Source organism: Adiantum capillus-veneris, chromosome 12 (genome assembly GCF_014529385.1).
Source record: "Adiantum capillus-veneris isolate H3 chromosome 12, ASM1452938v2, whole genome shotgun sequence".
Taxonomy (NCBI): Eukaryota; Viridiplantae; Streptophyta; class Polypodiopsida; order Polypodiales; family Pteridaceae; genus Adiantum; species Adiantum capillus-veneris.
In genome coordinates this window covers 19313894-19335513 of record NC_140942.1, presented here as the reverse complement: position 1 = coordinate 19335513, position 21620 = coordinate 19313894, and the positions used below count along the sequence as shown (strand labels likewise).

Sequence of the window (21620 nt, the reverse complement as noted above, 5' to 3'; positions counted from 1 at the left end):
GGGTGATAGAAAGAGAGAGAGTGCTTGCATGCATCACTCGTTTCCAGCACCCTTCCCTCCCTTTGTCTCCCTGCAAGAGCTTGAGCGAGAAGATTGACCATATATATGAGAGGGTGAGGTCGGTAGGGCACCGGCCACACCGCCTCTGCACATATTGAGAGAGAGAGAGAGAGAGAGAGCGCCAACCACATGCCCGAACTTTGCTTCGTTCCCACCAACTACCCACCTTTAATCCCCTTTCGATTTCGCAGGAGAATCGGCTGCACTATCTCGAAATCGACGAGACATACTACTTATTGAATCCTCCCTTATTCATTCTTTCCCGAGGACCTACTAGCATCAAGTCCAAATTTCACACACAAAACTGACCTTCGTGACACGATACTTCCGTCGTTTTGGGTCTTAGTTTGTGTTCGGCCGTGGCGAGCTTTACCCTTTAACCCTTCGCTATGGAAAGCCAAAGAGCGGACCGTCGTACCTTAACAGAATTTATCTTGCCCAACCAGGGCAGCTGAGCTCGAAACACACACAGACATCCCTACCCAGCCCAAAACATTATGCCCTTATTTCTCCTGTCGCAGCATCTACAAGCAGAAGTGGGTCTTCAAGGCATTCAGGTACCCTTCCGATTGTCTCCTCCATCTTTACCAACACAGAAAAATGGTAGCTTCTGTCCTTCAGTTCCGAAAAAGCAAGGACATGCCTCGCTCTTACAACAAGCTACTGTCAGTGCAACATCGTTCACAAACCAGCATCATCCTGTGGTTCGCCCAGCTCTCCCATTGTCCAAAAATGCACAGAATGTGATTGCTGTCTTGCATGAAGATGGCCGGTGGAGTGAGCACTTGTTATCTGCCTTGATTGAGTTAAGTCCTGAGCTACGCTCGTGGAATGCTACTGACATCATACGCTCAATTGCCGACCCTAAATTGGCTCTCCAGGTTTTTGAATGGATGCGAAATCATGCTCCTTTTCGCCATGATCAACATACATACAATGCTCTAATTGAAGTTCTCAGTCTGGCGCAAGAGTTTCAGCTCATATGGGACACCATTAAGATTATGGTTCGGGACGGCATACACATCTCTGATGCACCTTTCAATGTTCTTATCAAGGGCTACGGAGCTGCAAACCTTGTGGGTGAAGCAATGCAAGCCTTTGAGGCAATGAAAGGCTATGACTGTCATCCCACAATGGCTACTTATAAGGAGTACATCTCAGTGTTAGTGGATGCAAACAGATTGAGTGATGCTGTTTCTGCATTTTCACAGATGTCGGAAAGTGGGTTTTTCCCGGATATGTGGATATATGCCACCCTAATTGCCTCACTCTGCAGGGCTAGAGAATTGGGCAAGGCAAGAAGCCTAATGGAAAACATGTACAAAAAAGAGTGTGTCCCGAACCGCTATATCTATCATTCCTTTATCGATGGCTATCTGAAGGAGGGACATGAAGAAGAGGCATTGGCTATTCTTCGGGAAATGCTACAAGTTGGCTGCACACCCAATATAATTACATACAGGATGTTGATTTATGGATTTTGCAGACTTGGAAAGCCAGAGAAGGGGGTTGATCTTTTGAAGGCCATGATCAAGGCTGGCTTTGATCCTGGTGCAAAAGTTTACAACTCATTGATACATGCGCTTTTGAAGAAGGGCAAAGCTACATCGGCCATCTTGTTATTCAAAGCTATGAAGGAAAAGGGGTTTGTTCCAGATGTTGTGACATACAACATTCTTATCAACTGGTTATGCCGGGAAACCAAAGTAGATGAGGGTTTTAAACTTCTTGATGAGTTGGCAGCTAATGGGTGTAGGCCTGAAACTAGGACCTACAATGCACTAATTGATGGTGTTTTTAAAGCTGGAAGGTCAGAGAAAGCTGCTTCTGTGTTATCTGACATGAGAAGCCGAGGATGTAGTCCAAATGAAATTACCTATAGCACACTAGTTAATGGCTTGGTAAAAGTTGGCAAGATAGTTTCTGCTCTGGATATTCTGGATGATGTGATCAGAAACGGTTTTGATCCTGAGATCAAGATGCACAACAAAGTTCTTGATCTTCTGTTCAAGTTGGGTCGAACAGACGCGGCGGTGTCCACTTATCACAAAATGAAAGAGAGAGGCTTTAAGCCAACAGTTGTGACATTTAACACTTTAATCAATGGGCTTTGTAAGGTGGGAAGAACAGATGAAGCTTTAATGTTCATGGATGAATTGGTGTCAGAAGGGTGCGTTCCCAACAGTATAACTTATAGTGTCTTAGTTGATGGTCTTTTCAAAGCTGGTCGTGTAGAGGCAGCTCTTTCTGCTATTAAGGATATGCTGGGAAAGGTTAACAACCTCAACGTTCTGACATACTCAACTGTAATGAATTGGCTATGCAAGAAGGGCCGGTTAGACGAGGCCTTGGATCTTCTTAATGAGATGCAGGCCAGGGGTTGCAATCCGAACAATCACACATATAGTACAATTATAGATGGCCTCTTTACAGTGGGCAGGATGGATGAGGCTCTTTCGGCTTTCTCAACCATGGTGAATTCTGGTTGCAGTCCAAACTTAGTGACATATAACACAGTGGTCAAAGGGTTATGCAAAGGAGGTTTTGTTGATAAGGCTGTAGAACTAATGGAAAAAATGAGGAATGAGAGATGCAATCCTGATTTGGTCACATACACACAACTGATTGATGGTTATCTGATAATTGACAGGTGGGATTTAGCTCTTTCAACATTTGGGGAATTGAAGAGCAAGGGAGTGAAACCAAGCCTTGTGACTTACAGCACTTTGATTGGGGGACTTCGCAGATGTGGAAAATTTGACGAAGCTCAGCAAGTCTATAAGGATTCCTTGTCAAGAGCGTTTAATGCAAAGTCCTCCCAGAGGTTGCGGAGATTGATAGAGAGAGATGTAGAAACAGACAGTGATGAGGCTTGATATTGAAATTAGTTCCCCCCCCCCTCCTCCTCAGTGATGACCAGTGATTTGTAAGCCCCAATGACCTGCAGTGCCAATGCGGGCCACATGTGAGCAAGTAAATTTTTGATTATTTACTGAGAGGCACCAAGCACCTCCTATTGGTGTGATGCTGATATGATTGATTTGGCAAATTTTGATGAGAAATCTATACTACATCGGTATACCTTCAATGTGCTTGTCAGTCAGCATTCCAAAGCAAGGGCCATCCGACTACATGTTGATGCAGTTGGTCCTAGAAGGTGCACTAAATTTCTACATGCGCGTGTGTGGCTTATGTGGCTCTTGCAATGCTACGCTGAGGCACCCTTAATATATCACAAAGGAAGCATATGGATGGTACGTATGGAGGAGGTAGAAGTCATATCTGACTTTAGAATGTGCATGCATGTCGAGACAATTTTGTGCGCACAGACATGCAGATGTGTGTGGCGTGTGCAGCAGTGGGGGACTATGGTCGATAGCGGCGTGGTCCACGGATTTCTTTTTTTTAGGATTTGTTTTTTTGTCAATGACATTTTGATACCGACATGTACTATAAGTATGAAAATAGCTGTTGGCAAGACTTTATATGCTGTACATGAGCTGCAATGCCATGCGCTAAGGCTCATTTGTGTCACTGACATCCACCTCAATTTTTGCAGGTGAGTAGGCAAAGATGATTGATTGCCTCAGATGTCTCGTCGACCCTCTGACCCTTTCTCAACTTTTCATGTGCGCAGGAACATGCTAGTATGTGGACCAGATGATCTTTTCAAGAAATGCAGATTTCTTTCCAGCCAGTCTATTATGCTCGGTTTAGCTTTTCACAAAAAAAGCTTTTAATCGAGCAGCTGCCAGTGTATGATAGGTAAGCTACCTGATAGGGCTCTTTTTAAGCCTGTCGAATTTTTGTACCTTTTTCTGCTTCCAAATGTTACTGTAAATTAAAAGAAGTTACATAGTCATGAATGCGAACCAATAGGATTTAGCTCACTGGGGGAAATTAGGCGCTACGGCTTGAGTTCTACTTGAGGTTGAGCAGAACTTTTATGGGTGTGGGTGGGTGCATCTTCGGCTTTTGCTTTGCAAAAGAGAATACAAACTGATGTACAAGAGGAAAAGTACCGATGAGAGGGACTCAAGCATTCTGCATGTTTGTTTCAGTTTAAGCATCGCGAAAAGTGTTTGATTGCTAGAATAGCTTTGATGCAAGTAAGGAAGGGGAAGAGTTCCATTGCTCTAGTAGCTTTCATGCAAGTGTTTCTAACATTGTATTGTCCGTAGCTGTTGCATATGCAGCCTACCCTACGGTCATCAGTCATCGAAAACGCAGGGCGTCTGTACAATTGCCACGTCAGCACTTTCATGCGATCTCTTTTTCTTTTTTTACATGGTTCTAGTGTCCCTAGGGCCTGGTCGGAAGGTGGCCATAAGTTGGAACAACTTTTAAAAGTCAGTTTTCATGTGCTAGTGATCATGCCACATCATCACTGTGTGTCAGCACATCGAGTAGAGCGTGCAAAAGCAGTGGAGCAAAAGGAACGTCGATTGGTGGCCAAAGCCAAGTTAGATGTCGACGCTCGTAGGCAAGAAATGAAAGCCATGCATGATCTCATCACAACTTTGGTGGTCCGTTCCAATACCTCTTCTTTGGAGCTGAATTATGAGAGGCTTGCCAAGACCATCGCAGAGGCGGCCAATGGAACACGAATGACCAATGAACCCATTCCCGGGTATGACGGTAAGATGAATGCTATTGTCATTTATTCTTGGTTGCATCAATTTATATCCTATTTTGCGATCGTTAAAAAATATGATAATAACAAAGTTGTCTTGGCTCTCATGCATCTCACGAGTGATGCCATCACCGAGAAGGATGATTGGATGGAGAAGGAGGAAGCCCACAAGGCGGCCCATTCCGAGTCTCTCCTCGTTCCTGCTCTCAAGTAATGTAGCCACTTCTCATGGTTCTTCAATGAGAGGTAAATCACTTGTTCCTAATGCTTTTGTTGGCAACACTTTGTCTTGGAATTCTGGTGAAAAGGGCAAGAAGAAGATGAGTTGTCATTATTGCAAGGCTAATGATCACTTGATAAAGCAATGTCCCAAGTTTAAGGCAAAAGAGGCAAAGAAGAAAGAGGTAGGTTTCACTAACAAGTGCAGTTGTGGAATCTTCTAGGAAAGGAGGTTGTGATGTTGATATATGCAGAGTGGGTATTCAAGCATAGTGTACTTATGATCCTTCTGTCCATGAAGGATTTATGTCAGTTGCTGTAGATTTACATGTGTGGTACTTTGATAGTGGTGCTACAAAGCACATTATTTCACATATGACTTGTTTACCTCTTTCGAGTCTGTCCCTCATGGAAATACAGTCACTTGTGTCAACGTCTCTTATCCGGTCAAGGGAGTTGGAAAGATTGTGCGAATTGTTGTGAATGGAATTTCTTTCGCACTTGTTGATGCACTTTACGTATCAAGGATAAAAAAGAATTGTATTCGCACTTGCTGGCGCTCGTGTAGGTAACGCCTAGCACGACCAAGGCGAGGGTTGAAGACGGCGTAGGTGAGAGCTGGAGATGGCGTCAAGGTACATGGGTGTCTTGGGGCTAATCGATCAATAGTAAGTACGTTGTTGCTTGCTAGCTATGATTACACATGCCGATAGGTGGGGTAGGTGAGTCAAGGTAATCAACTCAACTTTAGTCCGGAGAAAAAAAAAAAATTGTCTTTTCAGAGGACCCATTTCCTTTTGTCCGTATAGCCACACACACTTATCTTCCCCCTATCCCCAACACACACCCCTAAATATATATTGGTCACACACAATGATCAAGGCCCTAATTAAAACACTTGGGGTTTCTAATTGACTGTGTGAATGAGCTCCAAATGAAGTGTTTCAATGCCAAGGTAGCTAGGTACGCAGTGTTCCGTACAAATTCGGTACGTAAGGTACGTTGTATGGAATGGATTGAGTTTTTAAGTACCTAAAAATTCATCCTTTTTTTCACAAAGCCTAAAACTGAGAGTTTTTTGTTTTGTTTTGTTTTAGGAGTCGGGTTGGGCACTCCCGGCCGTTCCCCTCATACACCCAAAAAGTGCACAAGAAAAACGACCAGGACTATGCACCAAGGCTCCTAGGGCAGACGCTTTTGTCACTAGTTTCCTCTGCACTACGTGAGGCCATAATTATCTATACTCTTAGAGCAGTGCCCTTGAGAGACCCATCTTGCTGACTAGTTATGGGCGTGACGGCAACCAAGTACCTCTGTTCAGAGGCCCAAGTACTACGGGACTTGCTTTGGTCTTCCCTTCGGAGTTACCTCCTCCAGGTAACTTATCGCTCACCTCACTAAACTGCCCTTGTAACCCGATAGTTTTCCCCTAGGAAATGCCATACCCGCTTGGAAGGGCGTCGGCTCGCAAAAAAAAACTGAGAGTACTTCATGCATTTACTTATGCATTCACCAAGGCTTTAAATAAAGACTAGAGTCCACGACACCGAACAATGAAAACACAAAGTTGATCAATGTCTACAACCAAATGGTGTTTAGATGTGTGATGTCATTGGTCTCCCGACTCTAATAAGTACTGCAAACCACACAATGCATAATTTAATTTCTTTTTAAAAGACATATGTCATCCGTACGGAACGCTATCCATATGTACGGATCCATAGTCTACGACTGTACTGTACGGATCATATCCGTACGTTGTACGGATGCAACCTTGTTCAGGGCTTTATTCAAAGCCTTCGCTTAGTCGTTTGCACACACTACTAATAAATCATTAAACTTTATTGCCACTGCAAGATGACCCAAGAAAAACACACAGAATTGATGCAAAATGCATAATCTAGGGCTCCTAAATTGAAATTGATCAATCACTAATTGCACCACATTGCTACCATCAATTGGCTATGGAATTTGATAAAGAAAAGAGCGTATGCTCGATAGTAATGTGATGTATTTAGTGATAATAGGCTTATCAAAATGGCCTAATTAAATGATCTCTATTCTGAGTACTTCGGCCTTGAAGTTGGCCTATCGATTTTTCCACCAAGATAAAAAAGGGGGATTGCTCTACTGGCTTTGTGTGGAAATGCTTTTTTTTTTTTGCATTTACCCTAGGAATATTATTTTAATATAAGCTTTGGATTGCATACGTCACCAACTCATATACTTGGCTATTACGTCTTTTTCATCTCTCTTGCCTCAAGGTCTTAAACAATGTTGGATTTCATAGGTGGTTCTTGGGCAATTGCTGCTCTCTTCCTTGATTAAAATGAGCACAAAGAAATTAAGTCTCTTGCTTTTAGTTGATATTGCACTGAGAGTGTGGGAGCAAGTTGATTGATTTGGTTTATGTTTTTTTTGAAAAGTAACTTCTTGATGAATCCCTTTCTGGACCTAAGCATTGACTAAGGATGACTCCCAAACCTCACTTGTTCTTATCTTGGAAAGGAAGTGAAAGCTCGCCAATTCTAGTTTTTCTAAAGAACCGGTTTGTTTGAAAACTCATGATCATTTTATGTTGATTAAATAAAGTTTTCAAGGAAAAGATGTCTTTTTTACGTAGAAAGTGGTAAACTCTCTTATTTCTTCTTAATATCTAGTAGAAAATCCAACGATTACATTCGTTGGTTACCAAACCTCTCTAAACAAAAAACAATTATTACTATGCTCATCAAAGGGGTGATGGCATTTTGATGGAAATCATAAGCTTTTTTTTTCCTTTTCTTTTAAAAGGCAGAAGTTGAACTTAGAAAACTATACTAGAACCCTCTCTAAACCACCACATTCTTTTAATAAGAAAAAACACACCTAGCTTTTATCACCATACTCTTTTAAATGTTAGATAAATAGAATAGTAGCTAATCTAAAAAAATTTAAGTTTGACATGCCATGCCTTTCCGGCACATGACTTAAAACATTTTAATAATCTACACGCTTTTATCTATAGTAAAGAAACACCTTCCTTTTTGGGTCCATGACTCATAGAGTGTATGAGCATGAGCATGAGTGGAAGTGGGAGTGAATGAAGCTCGCTACAAAAGGTGAATTTTGTATTTGAAGAGGAAACAAAAAAGGCAACGAATTGACATGGTAGGACTAAGTAGGGCCCCAACACACGTGTAGAGAGAGAGAGAGAGAGAGAGAGAGAGAGAGAAGAAGAAGATAATTTTTAACGTCGTGGGAAACTATCCCAAGAGACCTCAAAGATCTATCCCACCCCATATCAGAGAGCACCACCCCATATCAGTGTTTGGGAAAAATGTGTCTCAGCTTAATATCATGTTGTTTTCAATTTCAAAAATGTTGGTTGAGGACGAGGGGAAAAGGAGAAATTCCACCCCAAAAGAGAGAAAAATAGTGTAAAAATCCAAAAAAAACAACCTAATTTTTAAAAATTTCCTCTTGGCAAATTCAAGGGAAGGAATTTTGTATGTTTGGAAAAATGATTTTTCCCGAACACTACCCCATATGGTCAAGGTTTCTAGCTACTAAATTGATGAGTTCTTGACACTTGCAATATGTATCAATAATAAACAAAATCTTTTGGCTTATTTATATCTTATCTTTGCTTGAAGAGGTTAATTTTAGTTGCATTCTGACTTCAAAAATAAAGATCTAGTTCATTCATAGACTCGCTTCTTGTCTTGGATGTATAGGATAATTGAAATAAGGTCTCATTTAATCTAAGTCGTACAAAAATTATTCAAATCCGGAAGTGTTTTTGTGCAATTACTTTTCTTTTGTTTGAAGTTAAATATCTTCTGAGCATGGTGTTCTTTTGTGTCGAAGTATTATATTTAATACAACAAAAGAATAGTAACTTTATGTCATGTAGCTTCCATATGGTACAATGATTGCATAATGACTTTATTTACGAGTGATAGAACTTGAGATCTCTCTCTCTCTCTCTCTCTCTCTCTCTCTCTCTCACACACACACACACACACACACACACACTCTCGCTCGCAATCAAGACACCAAAAAGTTTACTATAAATAGTTTTTGTCTTGTCAAAGGGATTTTCTTTTAGATTTTGAACTTTATTTTATTTGTTCAAAAAGTGATGAGTTGAGAATGGGTATATATAAGTTTATATATTTATTTTAAAAAGCTATAAAGTGGTATTTTAATGAAATTATATATTTTTGTTTGTTTTGAGATTAAGCTTTCAATAATTTTTTATGCGCGTCATAATAACTAATATCAAATTCTCCTAAATGATTTTCTCATGTTAAACTAATCATTTAATTATCATTGACTAAGCTTTGCAGGGCCCAATAAGATGCCAGCATGAGTAAAAAGCAAGAGGCGGTTGATTTTGGCAAGGCATTATCACACACACACCACACACATACATACACACGAAAACTCATGTGTGAAGTAAAGAAGACTATGTCCTTTTGAGTAAAGAAGACTCTCCTTCTCAAGCTTTAATGGAAAACTCATCATCTACTCCAAGCTTGTGAGAAAAGAGGCCTACACTAACAACTCTTGGATTTGTGATGCAAATCCGACCAAGAGTCAAGCTCCATCTTCTCTACCATACTAATTACTAAGCTATGCTAAACTATTATGAGTGATTATGTGAGGAGAAATATTTCTTTCTTGTAAGAATACTCTTTTTTCCTCTCGATCTACTCTCATACCTCGCTAGCTCTCACCATCTTCAGAGGTGTGTGAGGTCTTGGATCTGAGACTGTGAGGGAATTGATGATGTGTTTTTATAAGTGTGAGTTTGGTGCTTAAATCTTCCATCTTCATTGCACTAGCAATGTATTGAAGGAACACAAAGTATTGTATTGTAAAATATCTTCCTTGATGGGGAAAACCTATAATAACAAAGCATTTTGGAGGCGGGACTGGCTCCATGTAAATCCGGTTCTCAACTACTGTCAATAGCTTAATTTATCTCTCTTTTTGAAGTATTGTTCATGCCTATCTAACTAGATGTTATGATTTTGTTGCTCTCTCCATCCAAGCACTCTTGCTATGCTCATTAGGAATCTATTCTAATGAAATGCTCATTTTTCGCTACACACAAGTTACTAGACCATTGATTGTTACATTGGTATCAGAGCACAAGGTTTCTCTTTTCTTGCTCAAGAACAGAGGTGCTCAAGCTAACTATAAATGGTTGGTATTATTTATTACAATTGAGTAAGTAGAATAGAGATTTTTCAGCCTTGCAATGCGCGTGCTTCGTGCAGATAAAGAGTTATCACCATCAAGAGCTATGGTCTTAATAGTGGAGTCTTGCGGGCTTGCCTACGCCATAATCACTATTGAGCAATTGGAAGCTTGATAGGAGCCGGTATTGTTTTGGTGTTGAAAGACTCTCTCTTCTATTCCTTGCAATTAATGATATTCGAGCCACGGGCACAGGTTCTCCAAACTCCCCACCAAGAAGAGAGAGTATCAAGGAAGCCTCCTTGTGACACTTTCAAAAGAGGCCTCTCTTTGATAAGGGAAGAAAAAGAGGATACGTACGAAGGGCTCAAAAATCTACTACTTGACGATGCATCTCCTTCCTAAAGGAGAACTCAAGTTTCAATGGTAGAGCCCCTACCGAAGGATCGAGAAAGAAAAAGGCGAGAGGTTACCCTCTTCTTCATCCTCTTCCTCATATGAAGAAAGTGATGGTGAAGACAAGGGGCAACAAGAAAAGAAAAAGGTGAGAAAGAGGTCACCCTCTTCTCCATCCTCCTCAAATTCTTCTCTTTTGAAGAAAGTGATGGTGAAAAACTTTCGAACCACCAAAAAGAAGAGGCCGTAGGGAATCCTATGTCGTGTGGAAGTGGTCTTCTAAGCTCAAAAAGTTCAAAGAGGGAGGAAAGAACGTTTCTTTCCTTACCTACGATGACACCTTTGGTGCTACGAACAAATGCGGCATTTGGAGATGAGGGCTTCACGGAGTCCTCTAAGCTACACCATGTAGCTATGCATTTTCAAAAGTCCACCAGGCAATGGTGGTCTAGTCTACGGGCAAACGGTGAAGCTCCACGAACGTGGAAAGCCTTAAGAACTTCCATCATGAAGCAGTTTTTGGCTATCGATGCCAAAGACAAAGTACTCACCGAATGGCGAAGCTTGAAGCTCTCTCCCTACGAATCTATTCACAAATATGTAGAGAAGTTTTGGAACTTACATCTCAAAGTCATTGTCTTCAAAAAGATGGATTTTCGAGAGCAAAACTAACAATTTTATTTGGGTCTGATTGAAGTTATGGCGGAGTATGTCAACTCTCAGAGGCCACACACCATATCTGCGGTCATACATCATACCATGGTGGCTTCACAAATCAATTTTCAACAAGGGGCTAAGAGAAATCTTAAGCCCACGAAGAACAAGGACCGTAATAACGAGCCTAAGGAGAAGAACATTGTCCAAAAGTCTCATAAACGAAGCGCCAACAACAACAAAGTTAAGGAGAAGGGAGTTTATAAAGGCAAAAATAAAATCTCTCCCGAAGAGCTTGACCGTTATCGTAAAGATAACTGCTATTTCAAATGCGGGGAGCAAGGGCATGCCTATCGTGCTTGCCCCCACAAGAATACACGAAATGAGCCCCCTAGAGCTACCTTGGTTGAAATCCAAGAAGAGAATGCTCACTACAAAGGATCTCCTCTATGCCATACTTGGGGAAAGGTAAGAGAACATGATATTTTTATTCTCTTTGACCCTGGTTCTGCTCACAATTTCATATCTACAGGCATCCAAGCCTTTGAGATGGGAGATGTGCTACCCGTCGATGGTGCTTTTAAGGGGCAAGAAGTCTCAGTCACTCCCTTAATTGGGAAATTGAGGTTCCATGTCCAAAGCTATGTGGACAAGGAGGACTTAATTATCTCTCCTCTCAAGCACGAGGACATAATCCTAGGGGCACCATGGTTTGATTGCATGGCTGTCAATGTTAAATTCCCTGAAAAGCAAATCTAGTTTAGGTTCAGGGACAAAGATATGTACATAGCTGCTAAGGAGTTGGGTAACACCATACCCATTGTACATACGCAAGCTTTCAATAAGTCAATAAAGAGATCTATTTTCGTGTATATGATTTTTGTTAAAGATTCTCAAAATGAACCTAATGCTTTAGCAAAAGAAAATATAAACAATCTCAAGGAGTTAGAGTTATCCAATTTTCTCAAGGGATTTCAAGATGTTTTTATTCACGACATCCCTTGTGAACTACCTCCTAAATGATGCAATGATGACCATGCAATTGAACTTCTTCCAGGAAGTTCACCGCCTAATAAACCTCCTTATAGAGTTTCTCAAGCTCAACAAGAGGAGATTATGTGGCAAGTACATGAGTTAGTTGAGCAGGGCATGGTTAGGCCTAACTCATCTCCGTTTTGTTCACCCGTGTTATTAGTGCAAAAGAAAGATGGCAGATATCATATGTGTGTCGACTATAGAGCACTAAATAGGATCACTATCAAGAATAGGTTTCCCGTTCCACGCATAGAAGACCTATTTGATAAGCTACAAGAGTCGACCTAGTTGAGTAAGATTGACCTCAAAATTGGCTACCATTAAATAAGGATAGTTGATTAAAACATTGTAAAGACCGCATTTCGCAGTACGTTTGGTCTTTACGAATACATTGTCATGCCTTTTGGCTTGACCAATGCACCAGTCACATTTAACCGCTTGATGGAGAAGCTATTCAGGCCTCACTGAACCTTTACTGGAGTGTTCTTTGATGATATAATCATCCACTCTAATTCACTAGACGAACATAAGCAACACCTCCAGGTAATATTTGAAGTCTTATGAGATAATAAACTCTATATTAATCGAAAGAAAAGTGAGTTTTTCTTACAAGAGATTTAGTATTTAGGTTACATTATCTCTCAAGATGGCATACAAATGGATCCATAAAAGCTAGGAAATATTAGATGCTTGTGCGAAAACTCAAAAGTCTTCCCACATCCCTATTCTTGAGGGGGCGAGCCCTATTAGTAGGGGATGAGAGATAAACACACACACACACACACACACACACACACACTCTAGCAAGCTCCCTTTACACAAAGGACATAGTGAACACATGTTATGTGTCAACTCCCTAGTCCAATTGCCCTAAAGGTGCATTCAAATCCTATTGGACGGCCATAGAGGTGGACAATGAGAATTAGACTAGAGTAAATGTAGTTTAATTCATTTAAAAAACACTTGATAAAAGTACCAATAAGAGATTAAGCTCTCTAGAAGACTATTGGACAGTCTCCCAAGGGGTCTAATGAGCATCCAGCAACCTAATGGCTTGCTTGATTCCTATTAGCCAGAAGACTAAGGGGTCCAATGAGAGTTTAATTCCATTATTTAAATACCTAAAGCTCTCACAAAAGGGGAAATGGGGACACATGTCACAACGCTATCACTTATGCTTCTTAATTATCATTGGCTAAGCTTTGCAGGGTCCAATAGGATGCCAGCATTAGTAAAAAGCAAGAGGGGTCGACCAAGAGAGAGAGGGGGCTGATTTTGGCAAGGCATTATCACACACACAATCACACAAACTCATGTGTGGAGTAAAGAAGACTATGTCCTTCTCAAGCTTTAATGGAAAGCTCATCACCTACTCCAAGTTTGTGAGAAGGGAGGCCTACACCAACAACTCTTGGCTTGTGTGCAAATCCAACTAAGAGCCAAGCTCCAATGCAGCTCATCTTCTCTACCATATTAATTACTAAGCCATGCTAAGCTATTATGAGTGATTATGTGAGGAGACATATTTCGTTTTTGTAGGAAATACTCCTTCCTATCGATCTACTCTAATACCCCGCTAGCTCTCACCATCTTCGAAGCTGTGTGAGGTCTTGGGTCTGAGACCGTGAGGGAATTGATGTTGTGTTCTATAAGTGTGAGCTTGGTTCTTGAAGCGTCCATCTTTATTGCACCAGCAAGTTATTGAAGGAACACAAACTATTGTATTGTAAAATGTCTCCCTTGATGGTGGAAACTTATGATACAAAGCCTTTTGGAGGGGGGACCGGCTCCATGTAAATTTAGTCCTCAACTGTTGTCAATAGCTCAATTTCTCTCTCTTTTTGAAGTATTGTTCATGCCTATCAAACTAGGTGTTATGATTTTGTTGCTCTCTCCATCCAAGCACTCTTGCTATGCTCATTTGGAATCTAATCTAATGAAATGCTCACTATGTCTATGTTATTCTCCGCTACACACAAGTTACTAGACCATTAAATGTTACAATGCGAGAAACATTAGAAGTGTTTTGCTTGCTCTATAAATGAAGCCACTCTCTCTCTCTCTCTCTCTCTCTCTCTCTCTCTCTCTCTCTAAAAGTGTCACTTTTGCTTTAAAAAGTTGAGGGGTCTAACAACGTTGCCTTCCAATGTAGTGTCCGCAAAGTAGTAGTTTGCAAATAAATTCGTAAATGCATGCTCAATATTTGATACAAGCTTCATGTATAATCGTTTTTAGCCAATCCACTTGTCATTCATGATGTCTAGACATGTGGCTATGTGATTGCACGAGGTTAGTGGTTAGTCTTTTGCTCACTTTTTTTAGTAGAACCCTTGCTACATAGTTGGGGATGGCTACATGTAAGGATGTTTAAGGGTTACTTTATGTTTGTTTAGACTTTTGTAATATTCATGTAAGATGACAGGACCTTAAATGACTAAGCAATTGCTACTCACCTCTATCTTTGGCAATTCCAACATGTTAGACAATGTGATCATCATTGTATTTTCATTAGTTGCCCAACGATGGGAAGGTTAATGTGGATTGTGCCATGTGCCTAAGAGAGGCTTGTTAACAAAGGTTTTTTTTTGTGTCTTAGGTAGTGCAACCACAAGCAATGATACCATTAGCAAAGGCAAAGATAGAAGAACTAGATTTCTCTTCATGGGATCGATAAAGTTCATAGTTAGTTCTTTCACGTTCCGAAATATTCTTGATTGTGATTGGGTAGTGTATGTCGCATGCAAAAAAATTTCACCTTAGTACCGGTTTTGTTTTGTATTTGCTATTTTAGACACTAAAATCAAGTGTTTTCTCAAAGCAGAGGGAACAAGAATCATTTCGAGAAATTGCACAAGCATGCAAAGGGAGGTATGAGGTATTAAGTAGAGATCTATATATTGGAATGTGTATTTATCAGTGTTATATTTCAAGCCAACATGTTGCAGTGCAAAGCTCACTATTGAATTTGAGTAGATTGTGCATATGGAAAATGATATGTTGTACATATCTCAGTGATGCTGATTTTTTATCATCAAGATTGATCATGGGTCTTGCCTCATTGTGTTTGCATGGTAACAAAGCCAAACTCAAATATTGGATGCACATGGTCATAAAGAGTATATGATAGAAGATTGTATGCCACGATATAACAAGGAGGCTCATGTTAATAGGGTGGCATTCTCTTTGCACAATTTCTCTTTGTTCCTACAATCAATTATGCATTGAGTCTCAACTCCTTCATCAGGAAGGTTTATATCATGCATTTCAAACATAAATAGCATGTGTATTGGGTAAGCACTTTGGAGCTCATGCAAGCAACACAACACCAAAGAGGCATGTTGGTTAGTCTCAGCACCCATGATGAATTGAAGGTTGATGGCCTTGTCTTTGTATGGTTGCAAGAGGCCCAATCTATGAAAAATAAGGCTATTAAGCAACATATAGTTGAACAAGCATTTCTAGCTACACAAGTTACAAGAATAGAAGGTTGTATGCCATGAAATAAGGAGGCTCATGTTAATAGGGTGACACTCTCTTAGCACAATTTCTCTTTCTTTCTAGAATCAATTTTTCATTGAGTCTCAACTCCTTCATCTGGAAGGTTTATACCAGGCACTTCAAACATAAGTAGCATGTGTATTATGTAAGCACTTTGGACCTCATGCAAGCAACACAACACTAAAGAGGCATGTTGGTTACCAAGTGGGCTTGCATGTGTCTGATGAACTGAACGTTGATGGCCTTGTCTCTGTATTGCTGCAAGAGGCCCAATCTAAAAATAAGGATAAGCAACATATTGTTGAACAAGCATTTCTAGCTAAACAATTTAGAAGAATAGAAGATTGTTTACCATGAAATAAGGATTATGCTCATATTTAATAGGGTGGCATTCTCTTAGCACAATTTCTCTTTGTTCTTGCAATCAATTTTGATTGAGTCTCAACTCCTTTATTTGGAAGGTTTATATCAAGCACTTCATACATATCTAGCATGTGTATTGTGTAAGCACTTTGGAGCTCATGCAAGCAGCACAACACTAAAGAGGCATGTTGGTTAGTCTCAGCACCCAATCAAACTTGCACATGTTTGATGAAGTGAAGGTTGATGACCTTGTCTTTGTATTGTTGCAACAGGCGCAATCTATGAAAAATGAGGCTGAGCAACATATTATTGAGCAGGAATTCTAGCTACGCAATTTAGAAGAATGCCGTTGATTCCACATTGATGATTCTATAGGTAGCATGCCTGCCAAAAAACGTTTACTTCTTCAAATAGTGATAGGATTGAAATGTCCTTGGATTAAGGCAAGAAGAAGATGAAATTTCATTACTGTAGGGCTAATGATAATGTCATCAAGCAGTTGGCAAAGTGTGCATAGCGAATCGAGAGAGGAACGAGACAATGGCGAGAGAGAGAGAGAGAGAGAGAGAGAGAGAGAGAGAGAGAGAGAGAGAGAGAGAGAGAGAGAGAGAGAGAGAGGGATAAATGAAAGGCTTCTGAGCCCAATAATAGCATATGAAAAACTCTATGAATGATACAAGATAAAAGATAGAGAGCACTAAAGGCCACATATATAGTGAGCCCTTGGCAAAATTTGGAAAATGTCTTTGTCAAATACCATGACAAAAAATAAACCCTCATCCTAAGAATAATGAAATAGATAAAGCGAGTATGAGACGGGAAAAGTGTTGGTGTAAACCATGAATGTGCTTGATCCCTCTCCATCAAGCATACATGTGGCCAACCCACAACCAAGGACGAATGCATGTGTGATGAGAAGCCTGTAAGTAGGAGGAAGAGCATCTAGAAGGTGAACATACAAACCAAACCGAATCTTGAAAATGAGCGCTTGAAGCAACACCATATCTGGAGAAAATATTTGCAATCGTGAGGGAAATCTATCCATTATGAAGAAACCAAATTCTAGAAATCTTATGTCTCAAGTCATCAAAGAGGCAAGGGTACAATGTGATGTGAAATTTAAGTCGTAGAAGTGCCACATCGACTCAAACAGGGGGTGAAATGTCCAAAAACCAATTAAGGAAAGATGAAAGTCATAGAAGCAGAATCTCTCAGGGGTATTTGAGCTATAAAGGGATATTTTAATGAAATTATATATTTTAGATTGTTTTGAGATTAAACTTTCAATAATTTTTTATGCGTGTCATAATAACTAATATCTAATTGTCCTAAATGATTTTCTCATGTTAAACTGATCATTTAATATGGGAAAGTGCCAAGGAAGAAAAAGGCTAGAATATTGGTTAAGTTGGTAGACTGGTCACAGTAGGGATCCATCGGAGGGAAAATAGGGATCCAAAGGGGGGGCCATCTGCTAAAGAGCAATGTGCAACAATGGGTTTAAAGACCCTAAGGTTCAGCCCATTAGGACTTCCAAAATGCTAAGGTTCCAAAATTCAAAGGTTATGTCCAATGGTCAAAACCTAGGAAATATTGGATGCTTGTGGGAAGACTCAAAAGTCTTCCCACATCCCTATCCTTGAGGGGGCGAGCCCTTTTAGTAGGGAATGAGAGAGAAACACACACACTCTCTCTCTAGCAAGCTCCCTTTACACAAAGACCATAGTGGACACATGTCAGCTCCCTAGCCCAATTATCCCCAAGGTGCATTCAAATCCTATTGGATGGCCATAGAGGTGGATCAATGAGAATTAGGCTAGAGTAAATATAGTTTAATTCATTTAAAAACACTTGATAAAAGAACCAATAGAAATTAAGCTCTCTAGAAGACTATTGGACCGTCTCCCAAGGGGTCCAATGAACATTCAACAGTCCAATGGCTTGCCTGATTCTAATTGGCCTTAAGATTAAGGGGTCCATTGAGAGTTTAATTGCATTATTTAAATACCTAAAGCTCTCACAAAAGGTGAAAGGGAGACACATGTCACAAGGCTATCACTTATGCTTCTTAATTATCATTGGCTAAGCTTTGCATGGTCCAATAGGATGCCAGCATGAGTAAAAAGCAAGAGGGGCTGATTTTGGCAAGGCATTATCACACACACACACACACTCACACAAACTCATGTGTGGATTAAAGAAGACTATCTCCTTCTCAAGCTTTAATGGAAAGCTCATCATCTACTCCAAGCTTGTGAGAACGGAGGCCTACACCAACAAATCTTGGCTTTGTGATGCAAATCCAACCAAGAGTCAAGCTCCAATGCATGCTCATCTCCTCTACCATGCTAATTACTAAGCTATGTTAAGCTATTATGAGTGATTATGTGAGGAGAAATATTTCTTTATTGCAAGAATACTCTTTCTTCCTCTCGATCTACTCTCATACCCCGCTAGCTCTCACCATCTTCAAAGGTGTGTGAGGTCTTGGGTCTGAGACTGTGAGGGAATTGATGTTGTGTTTTATAAGTGTGAGCTTGGTGCTTGAATCTTCCATCTTCATTGCACCAGCAATTTATTGAAGGAACACAAAGTATTGTATTGTAAAATGTCTCCCTTGATGGGGGAAACCTATAATACAAAGCCTTTTGGAGGCGGGACCGGCTCCATGTAAATCCGGTTCTCAACAGTTGTCAATAGCTTAATTTCTCTCTCTTTTTGAAGTATTGTTCATGCCTATCTAACTAGGTGTTATGCTTTTGTTGCTCTCTCCATCCAAGCACTGTTGCTATGCTCATAAGGAATCTATTCTAATGGAATGCTCACTATGTCTATGTTATTTTTCACTACACACAAGTTACTAGACCATTGATTGTTACATTGGTATCAGAGCACAAGGTTTCTCTTTTCTTGCTCAAGAAGAGAGGTTCTCAAGCTAACTATAAATGGTTGGTATTATTAATTGCAATAGAGTAAGTAGAATAGGGATTTTCAGCCTTGCAATGCGCCTGCTTCGTGCAGATAATGGGGAATCTCCATTGAGAGCTATGGTATTTATAGTGGAGTTCTACACGCTTGCCTACGGCTTAATCACTATTGAGCTATTGGAAGCTTAACAGGAGCTGGTAATGTTTTGGTGTTGAAAGACACTCTCTTCTATTCCTTGCAATTAATGATATTCGAGCCACCGGTACAGGTTCTCCAAACTCCCCAGCAAGAAGAGAGAGTACCTGGGAAGCCTCCTTGTGAGACTTCCAAAAGAGACCTCTCTCTAATAAGGGAAGAAGAAGAGGATCCGTACGAATGGCTCAAAAATCTACTACTACGATGCATCTCCTTCCAAAAGGAGAACTCAAGTTTCAATGGTAGTGCCCCCACCGAAGGAACGAGAAAGAAGTGAGTCTCCTGCCACCTCGACAAAGATGGCTCCACGAAGACGGCAAGCAAAACCCTCTTTAACATCCCCTAAACGAAGAAGACGATCCCACACTTCTCCACACCATAATTCAAAGAGGGATGACAGAAAAGCAAGAGAAGGAAAAGGCGAGAGGTTACCCTCTTCTCCATCTTCTTCACCCTCTTCCTCATATGAAGAAAGTGTTGGTGCAGACAAGGGGGAACAAGGGAAGAAAAAGGCGAGAAAGAGGTCACCCTCTTCTTCATCCTCCTCAAACTCTTCCTCCTCTGAAGAAAGTGATGGTGCAACTTTCGAACCACCAAAAAGAAGAGGCCATAGGAAAGCCTATGCCGTATGGAAGAGGTCGTCCAAGCTCAAAAAGTTCAAAGAGGGAGGAAAGAACATCTCTTTCCTTACCTACAATGACACCTTTGGTGCTACGGACAAAGTCTTGGCCTTCATTCAACAATTTGATGCGGCGTTTGGAGATGAGGGCTTCACGGAGTACTCTAAGCTACACCACGTAGCTATGCATTTTCAAAAGTCCGCCAGGCAATGGTGGTCTAGCCTACGGGCAAACGGTGAAGCTCCACGAACATGGAAAGCCTTAAGAACTTCCATCATGAAGCAGTTTTTTGGCTATTGATGCCAAAGACAAAGTACTCACCGAATGGCGAAGCTTGAAGCTCTCTCCCTACGAATCTATCCACAAATATGTAGAGAAGTTTTGGGATTTACATCTCAAAGCCATTGTCTTCAAAAAGATGGATTTTTGAGAGCAAAAATAACAATTTTGTGCGGGCCTAACTGAAGATACGGCGGAGTATGTCAACTCCCAAAGGCCACGCACCATATCTGCGGTCATACACCATACCATGGTGGCTTCACAAATCAATTTTCAACAAGGGGCTAAGAGAAATCTTAAGCCCACGGAGAACAAGGACCATAATAACGAGCCTAAGGAGAACAACAATGTCCAAAAGTCTCCTAAAGGCAATGCCAACAACAACAAAGTTAAGGAGAAGGGAATTTATAAAGGCAAAAATAAAATCTCTCCTGAAGAGCTTGAGCGTTATCGTAAAGATAACCGTTGTTTCAAGTGTGGGGAGCAAGGGCATGCCTATCGTGCTTGCCCCCACAAGAATACACGAAATGAGCCTCCTAGAGCTACCTTGGTCGAAATCCAAGAAGAGGATGCTCACCACAAAGGATCTCCTCTATGCCATGCTTGGGGAAAGGTAAGAGAACATGATGCTTTTATTCTCATTGACCCTCGTTCTACTCACAATTTCATATCTACAGGCATCCAAGCCTATGAGATGGGAGATGTGCTACTTGCCGATGGTGCTTTTAAGGGGCAAGAAGCCTCAATCACTCCCTTAATTGGGAAATTGAGGCATTATGTCCAAAGTTATGTGGACAAGGAGGACTTAATTATCTCTCCTCTCAAGCACGAGGATGTAATCCTAGGGGCACCATGGTTTGATCGCATGGCTGCCAATGTTAAATTCCCTGAAAGGCAAATCTACTTTAGGTTCAGGGACAAAGATATGTACATAGCTGCTAAGGAGTTGGGTAACACCATACCCATTGTACATACGCAAGCTTTCAATAAGTCAATAAAGAGATCTATTTTTGTGTATATGATTTTTGTTAAAGATTCTCAAAATTAACCTAATGCTTTAGCAAAAGAAAATATAAACAATCACAAGGAATTAGAGTTATCCAATTCTCTCAAGGGATTTCAAGATGTTTTTATTCACGACATCCCTTGTGAGCTACCTCCTAAACGAGGCAATGATGACCATGCAATTGAACTTCTTCCAGGAAGTTCACTGCCTAATAAACCTCCTTATGAATTTCTCAAGCTCAACAAGAGGAGATTATGCGGCAAGTGCATGAGTTAGTTGAGAAGGGCATGGTTAGGCCTAACTCATCTCCGTTTTGTTCACCCGTGTTATTAGTGCAAAAGAAAGACGGCACATATCGTATGTGTGTCGACTATAGAGCACTAAATAGGATCACTATCAAGAATAGATTTCCCGTTCCAGGTATAGAAGACCTATTTGATAAGCTACAAGGGTCGGCCTACTTCAGTAGGATTGACCTAAAAAGTGGCTACCATCAAATAAGGATACTTGATCAAGACATTGTAAAGACCGCATTTTGCACTACATT

The 21620-nt window shown here is 40.6% G+C and overlaps 3 protein-coding genes across 3 annotated transcripts; all 3 read left to right on the top strand.

Moving 5' to 3' along the window:
• Positions 1–396: 396 nt before the first annotated feature.
• LOC147445413 (uncharacterized) lies at positions 397–2936 on the top strand. The gene has a single exon (XM_086524918.1). The coding sequence runs from the start codon at positions 558–560 to the stop codon at positions 2934–2936; it is 2379 nt and encodes a 792-aa protein (XP_086381044.1). The 5' UTR covers positions 397–557.
• A 156-nt stretch (positions 2937–3092) lies between these two features.
• Positions 3093–5165, top strand: LOC147445412 (uncharacterized). Its single transcript, XM_086524919.1, has 2 exons — positions 3093–3619; positions 3698–5165. The coding sequence occupies exons 1-2, from the start codon at positions 3093–3095 to the stop codon at positions 3798–3800; spliced, it is 630 nt and encodes a 209-aa protein (XP_086381045.1). The 3' UTR covers positions 3801–5165.
• LOC147445411 (uncharacterized) lies at positions 3712–15308 on the top strand. The gene is made up of 3 exons (XM_086524584.1): positions 3712–3825; positions 14781–14866; positions 15006–15308. Exons 1-3 carry the CDS (start codon positions 3819–3821, stop codon positions 15306–15308), a joined length of 396 nt encoding a protein of 131 aa, XP_086380710.1. The 5' UTR covers positions 3712–3818.
• The last annotated feature ends 6312 nt before the right edge of the window (positions 15309–21620 follow it).

What these genes read in the sequence shown, in the direction of transcription:
- LOC147445412 (XM_086524919.1), top strand. Translation starts at nt 3,093, where the DNA reads ATGATTGATTTGGCAAATTTTGATGAGAAATCTATACTACATCGGTAT. An exon ending in ATCCACCTCAATTTTTGCAG is followed by an intron (nt 3,620 to 3,697) that starts GTGAGTAGGCAA and finishes TCATGTGCGCAG; the next exon opens with GAACATGCTAGTATGTGGAC.
- LOC147445411 (XM_086524584.1), top strand. An exon ending in TGGGATCGATAAAGTTCATA is followed by an intron (nt 14,867 to 15,005) that starts GTTAGTTCTTTC and finishes TTCTCAAAGCAG; the next exon opens with AGGGAACAAGAATCATTTCG.
- LOC147445413 (XM_086524918.1), top strand. Translation starts at nt 558, where the DNA reads ATGCCCTTATTTCTCCTGTCGCAGCATCTACAAGCAGAAGTGGGTCTT.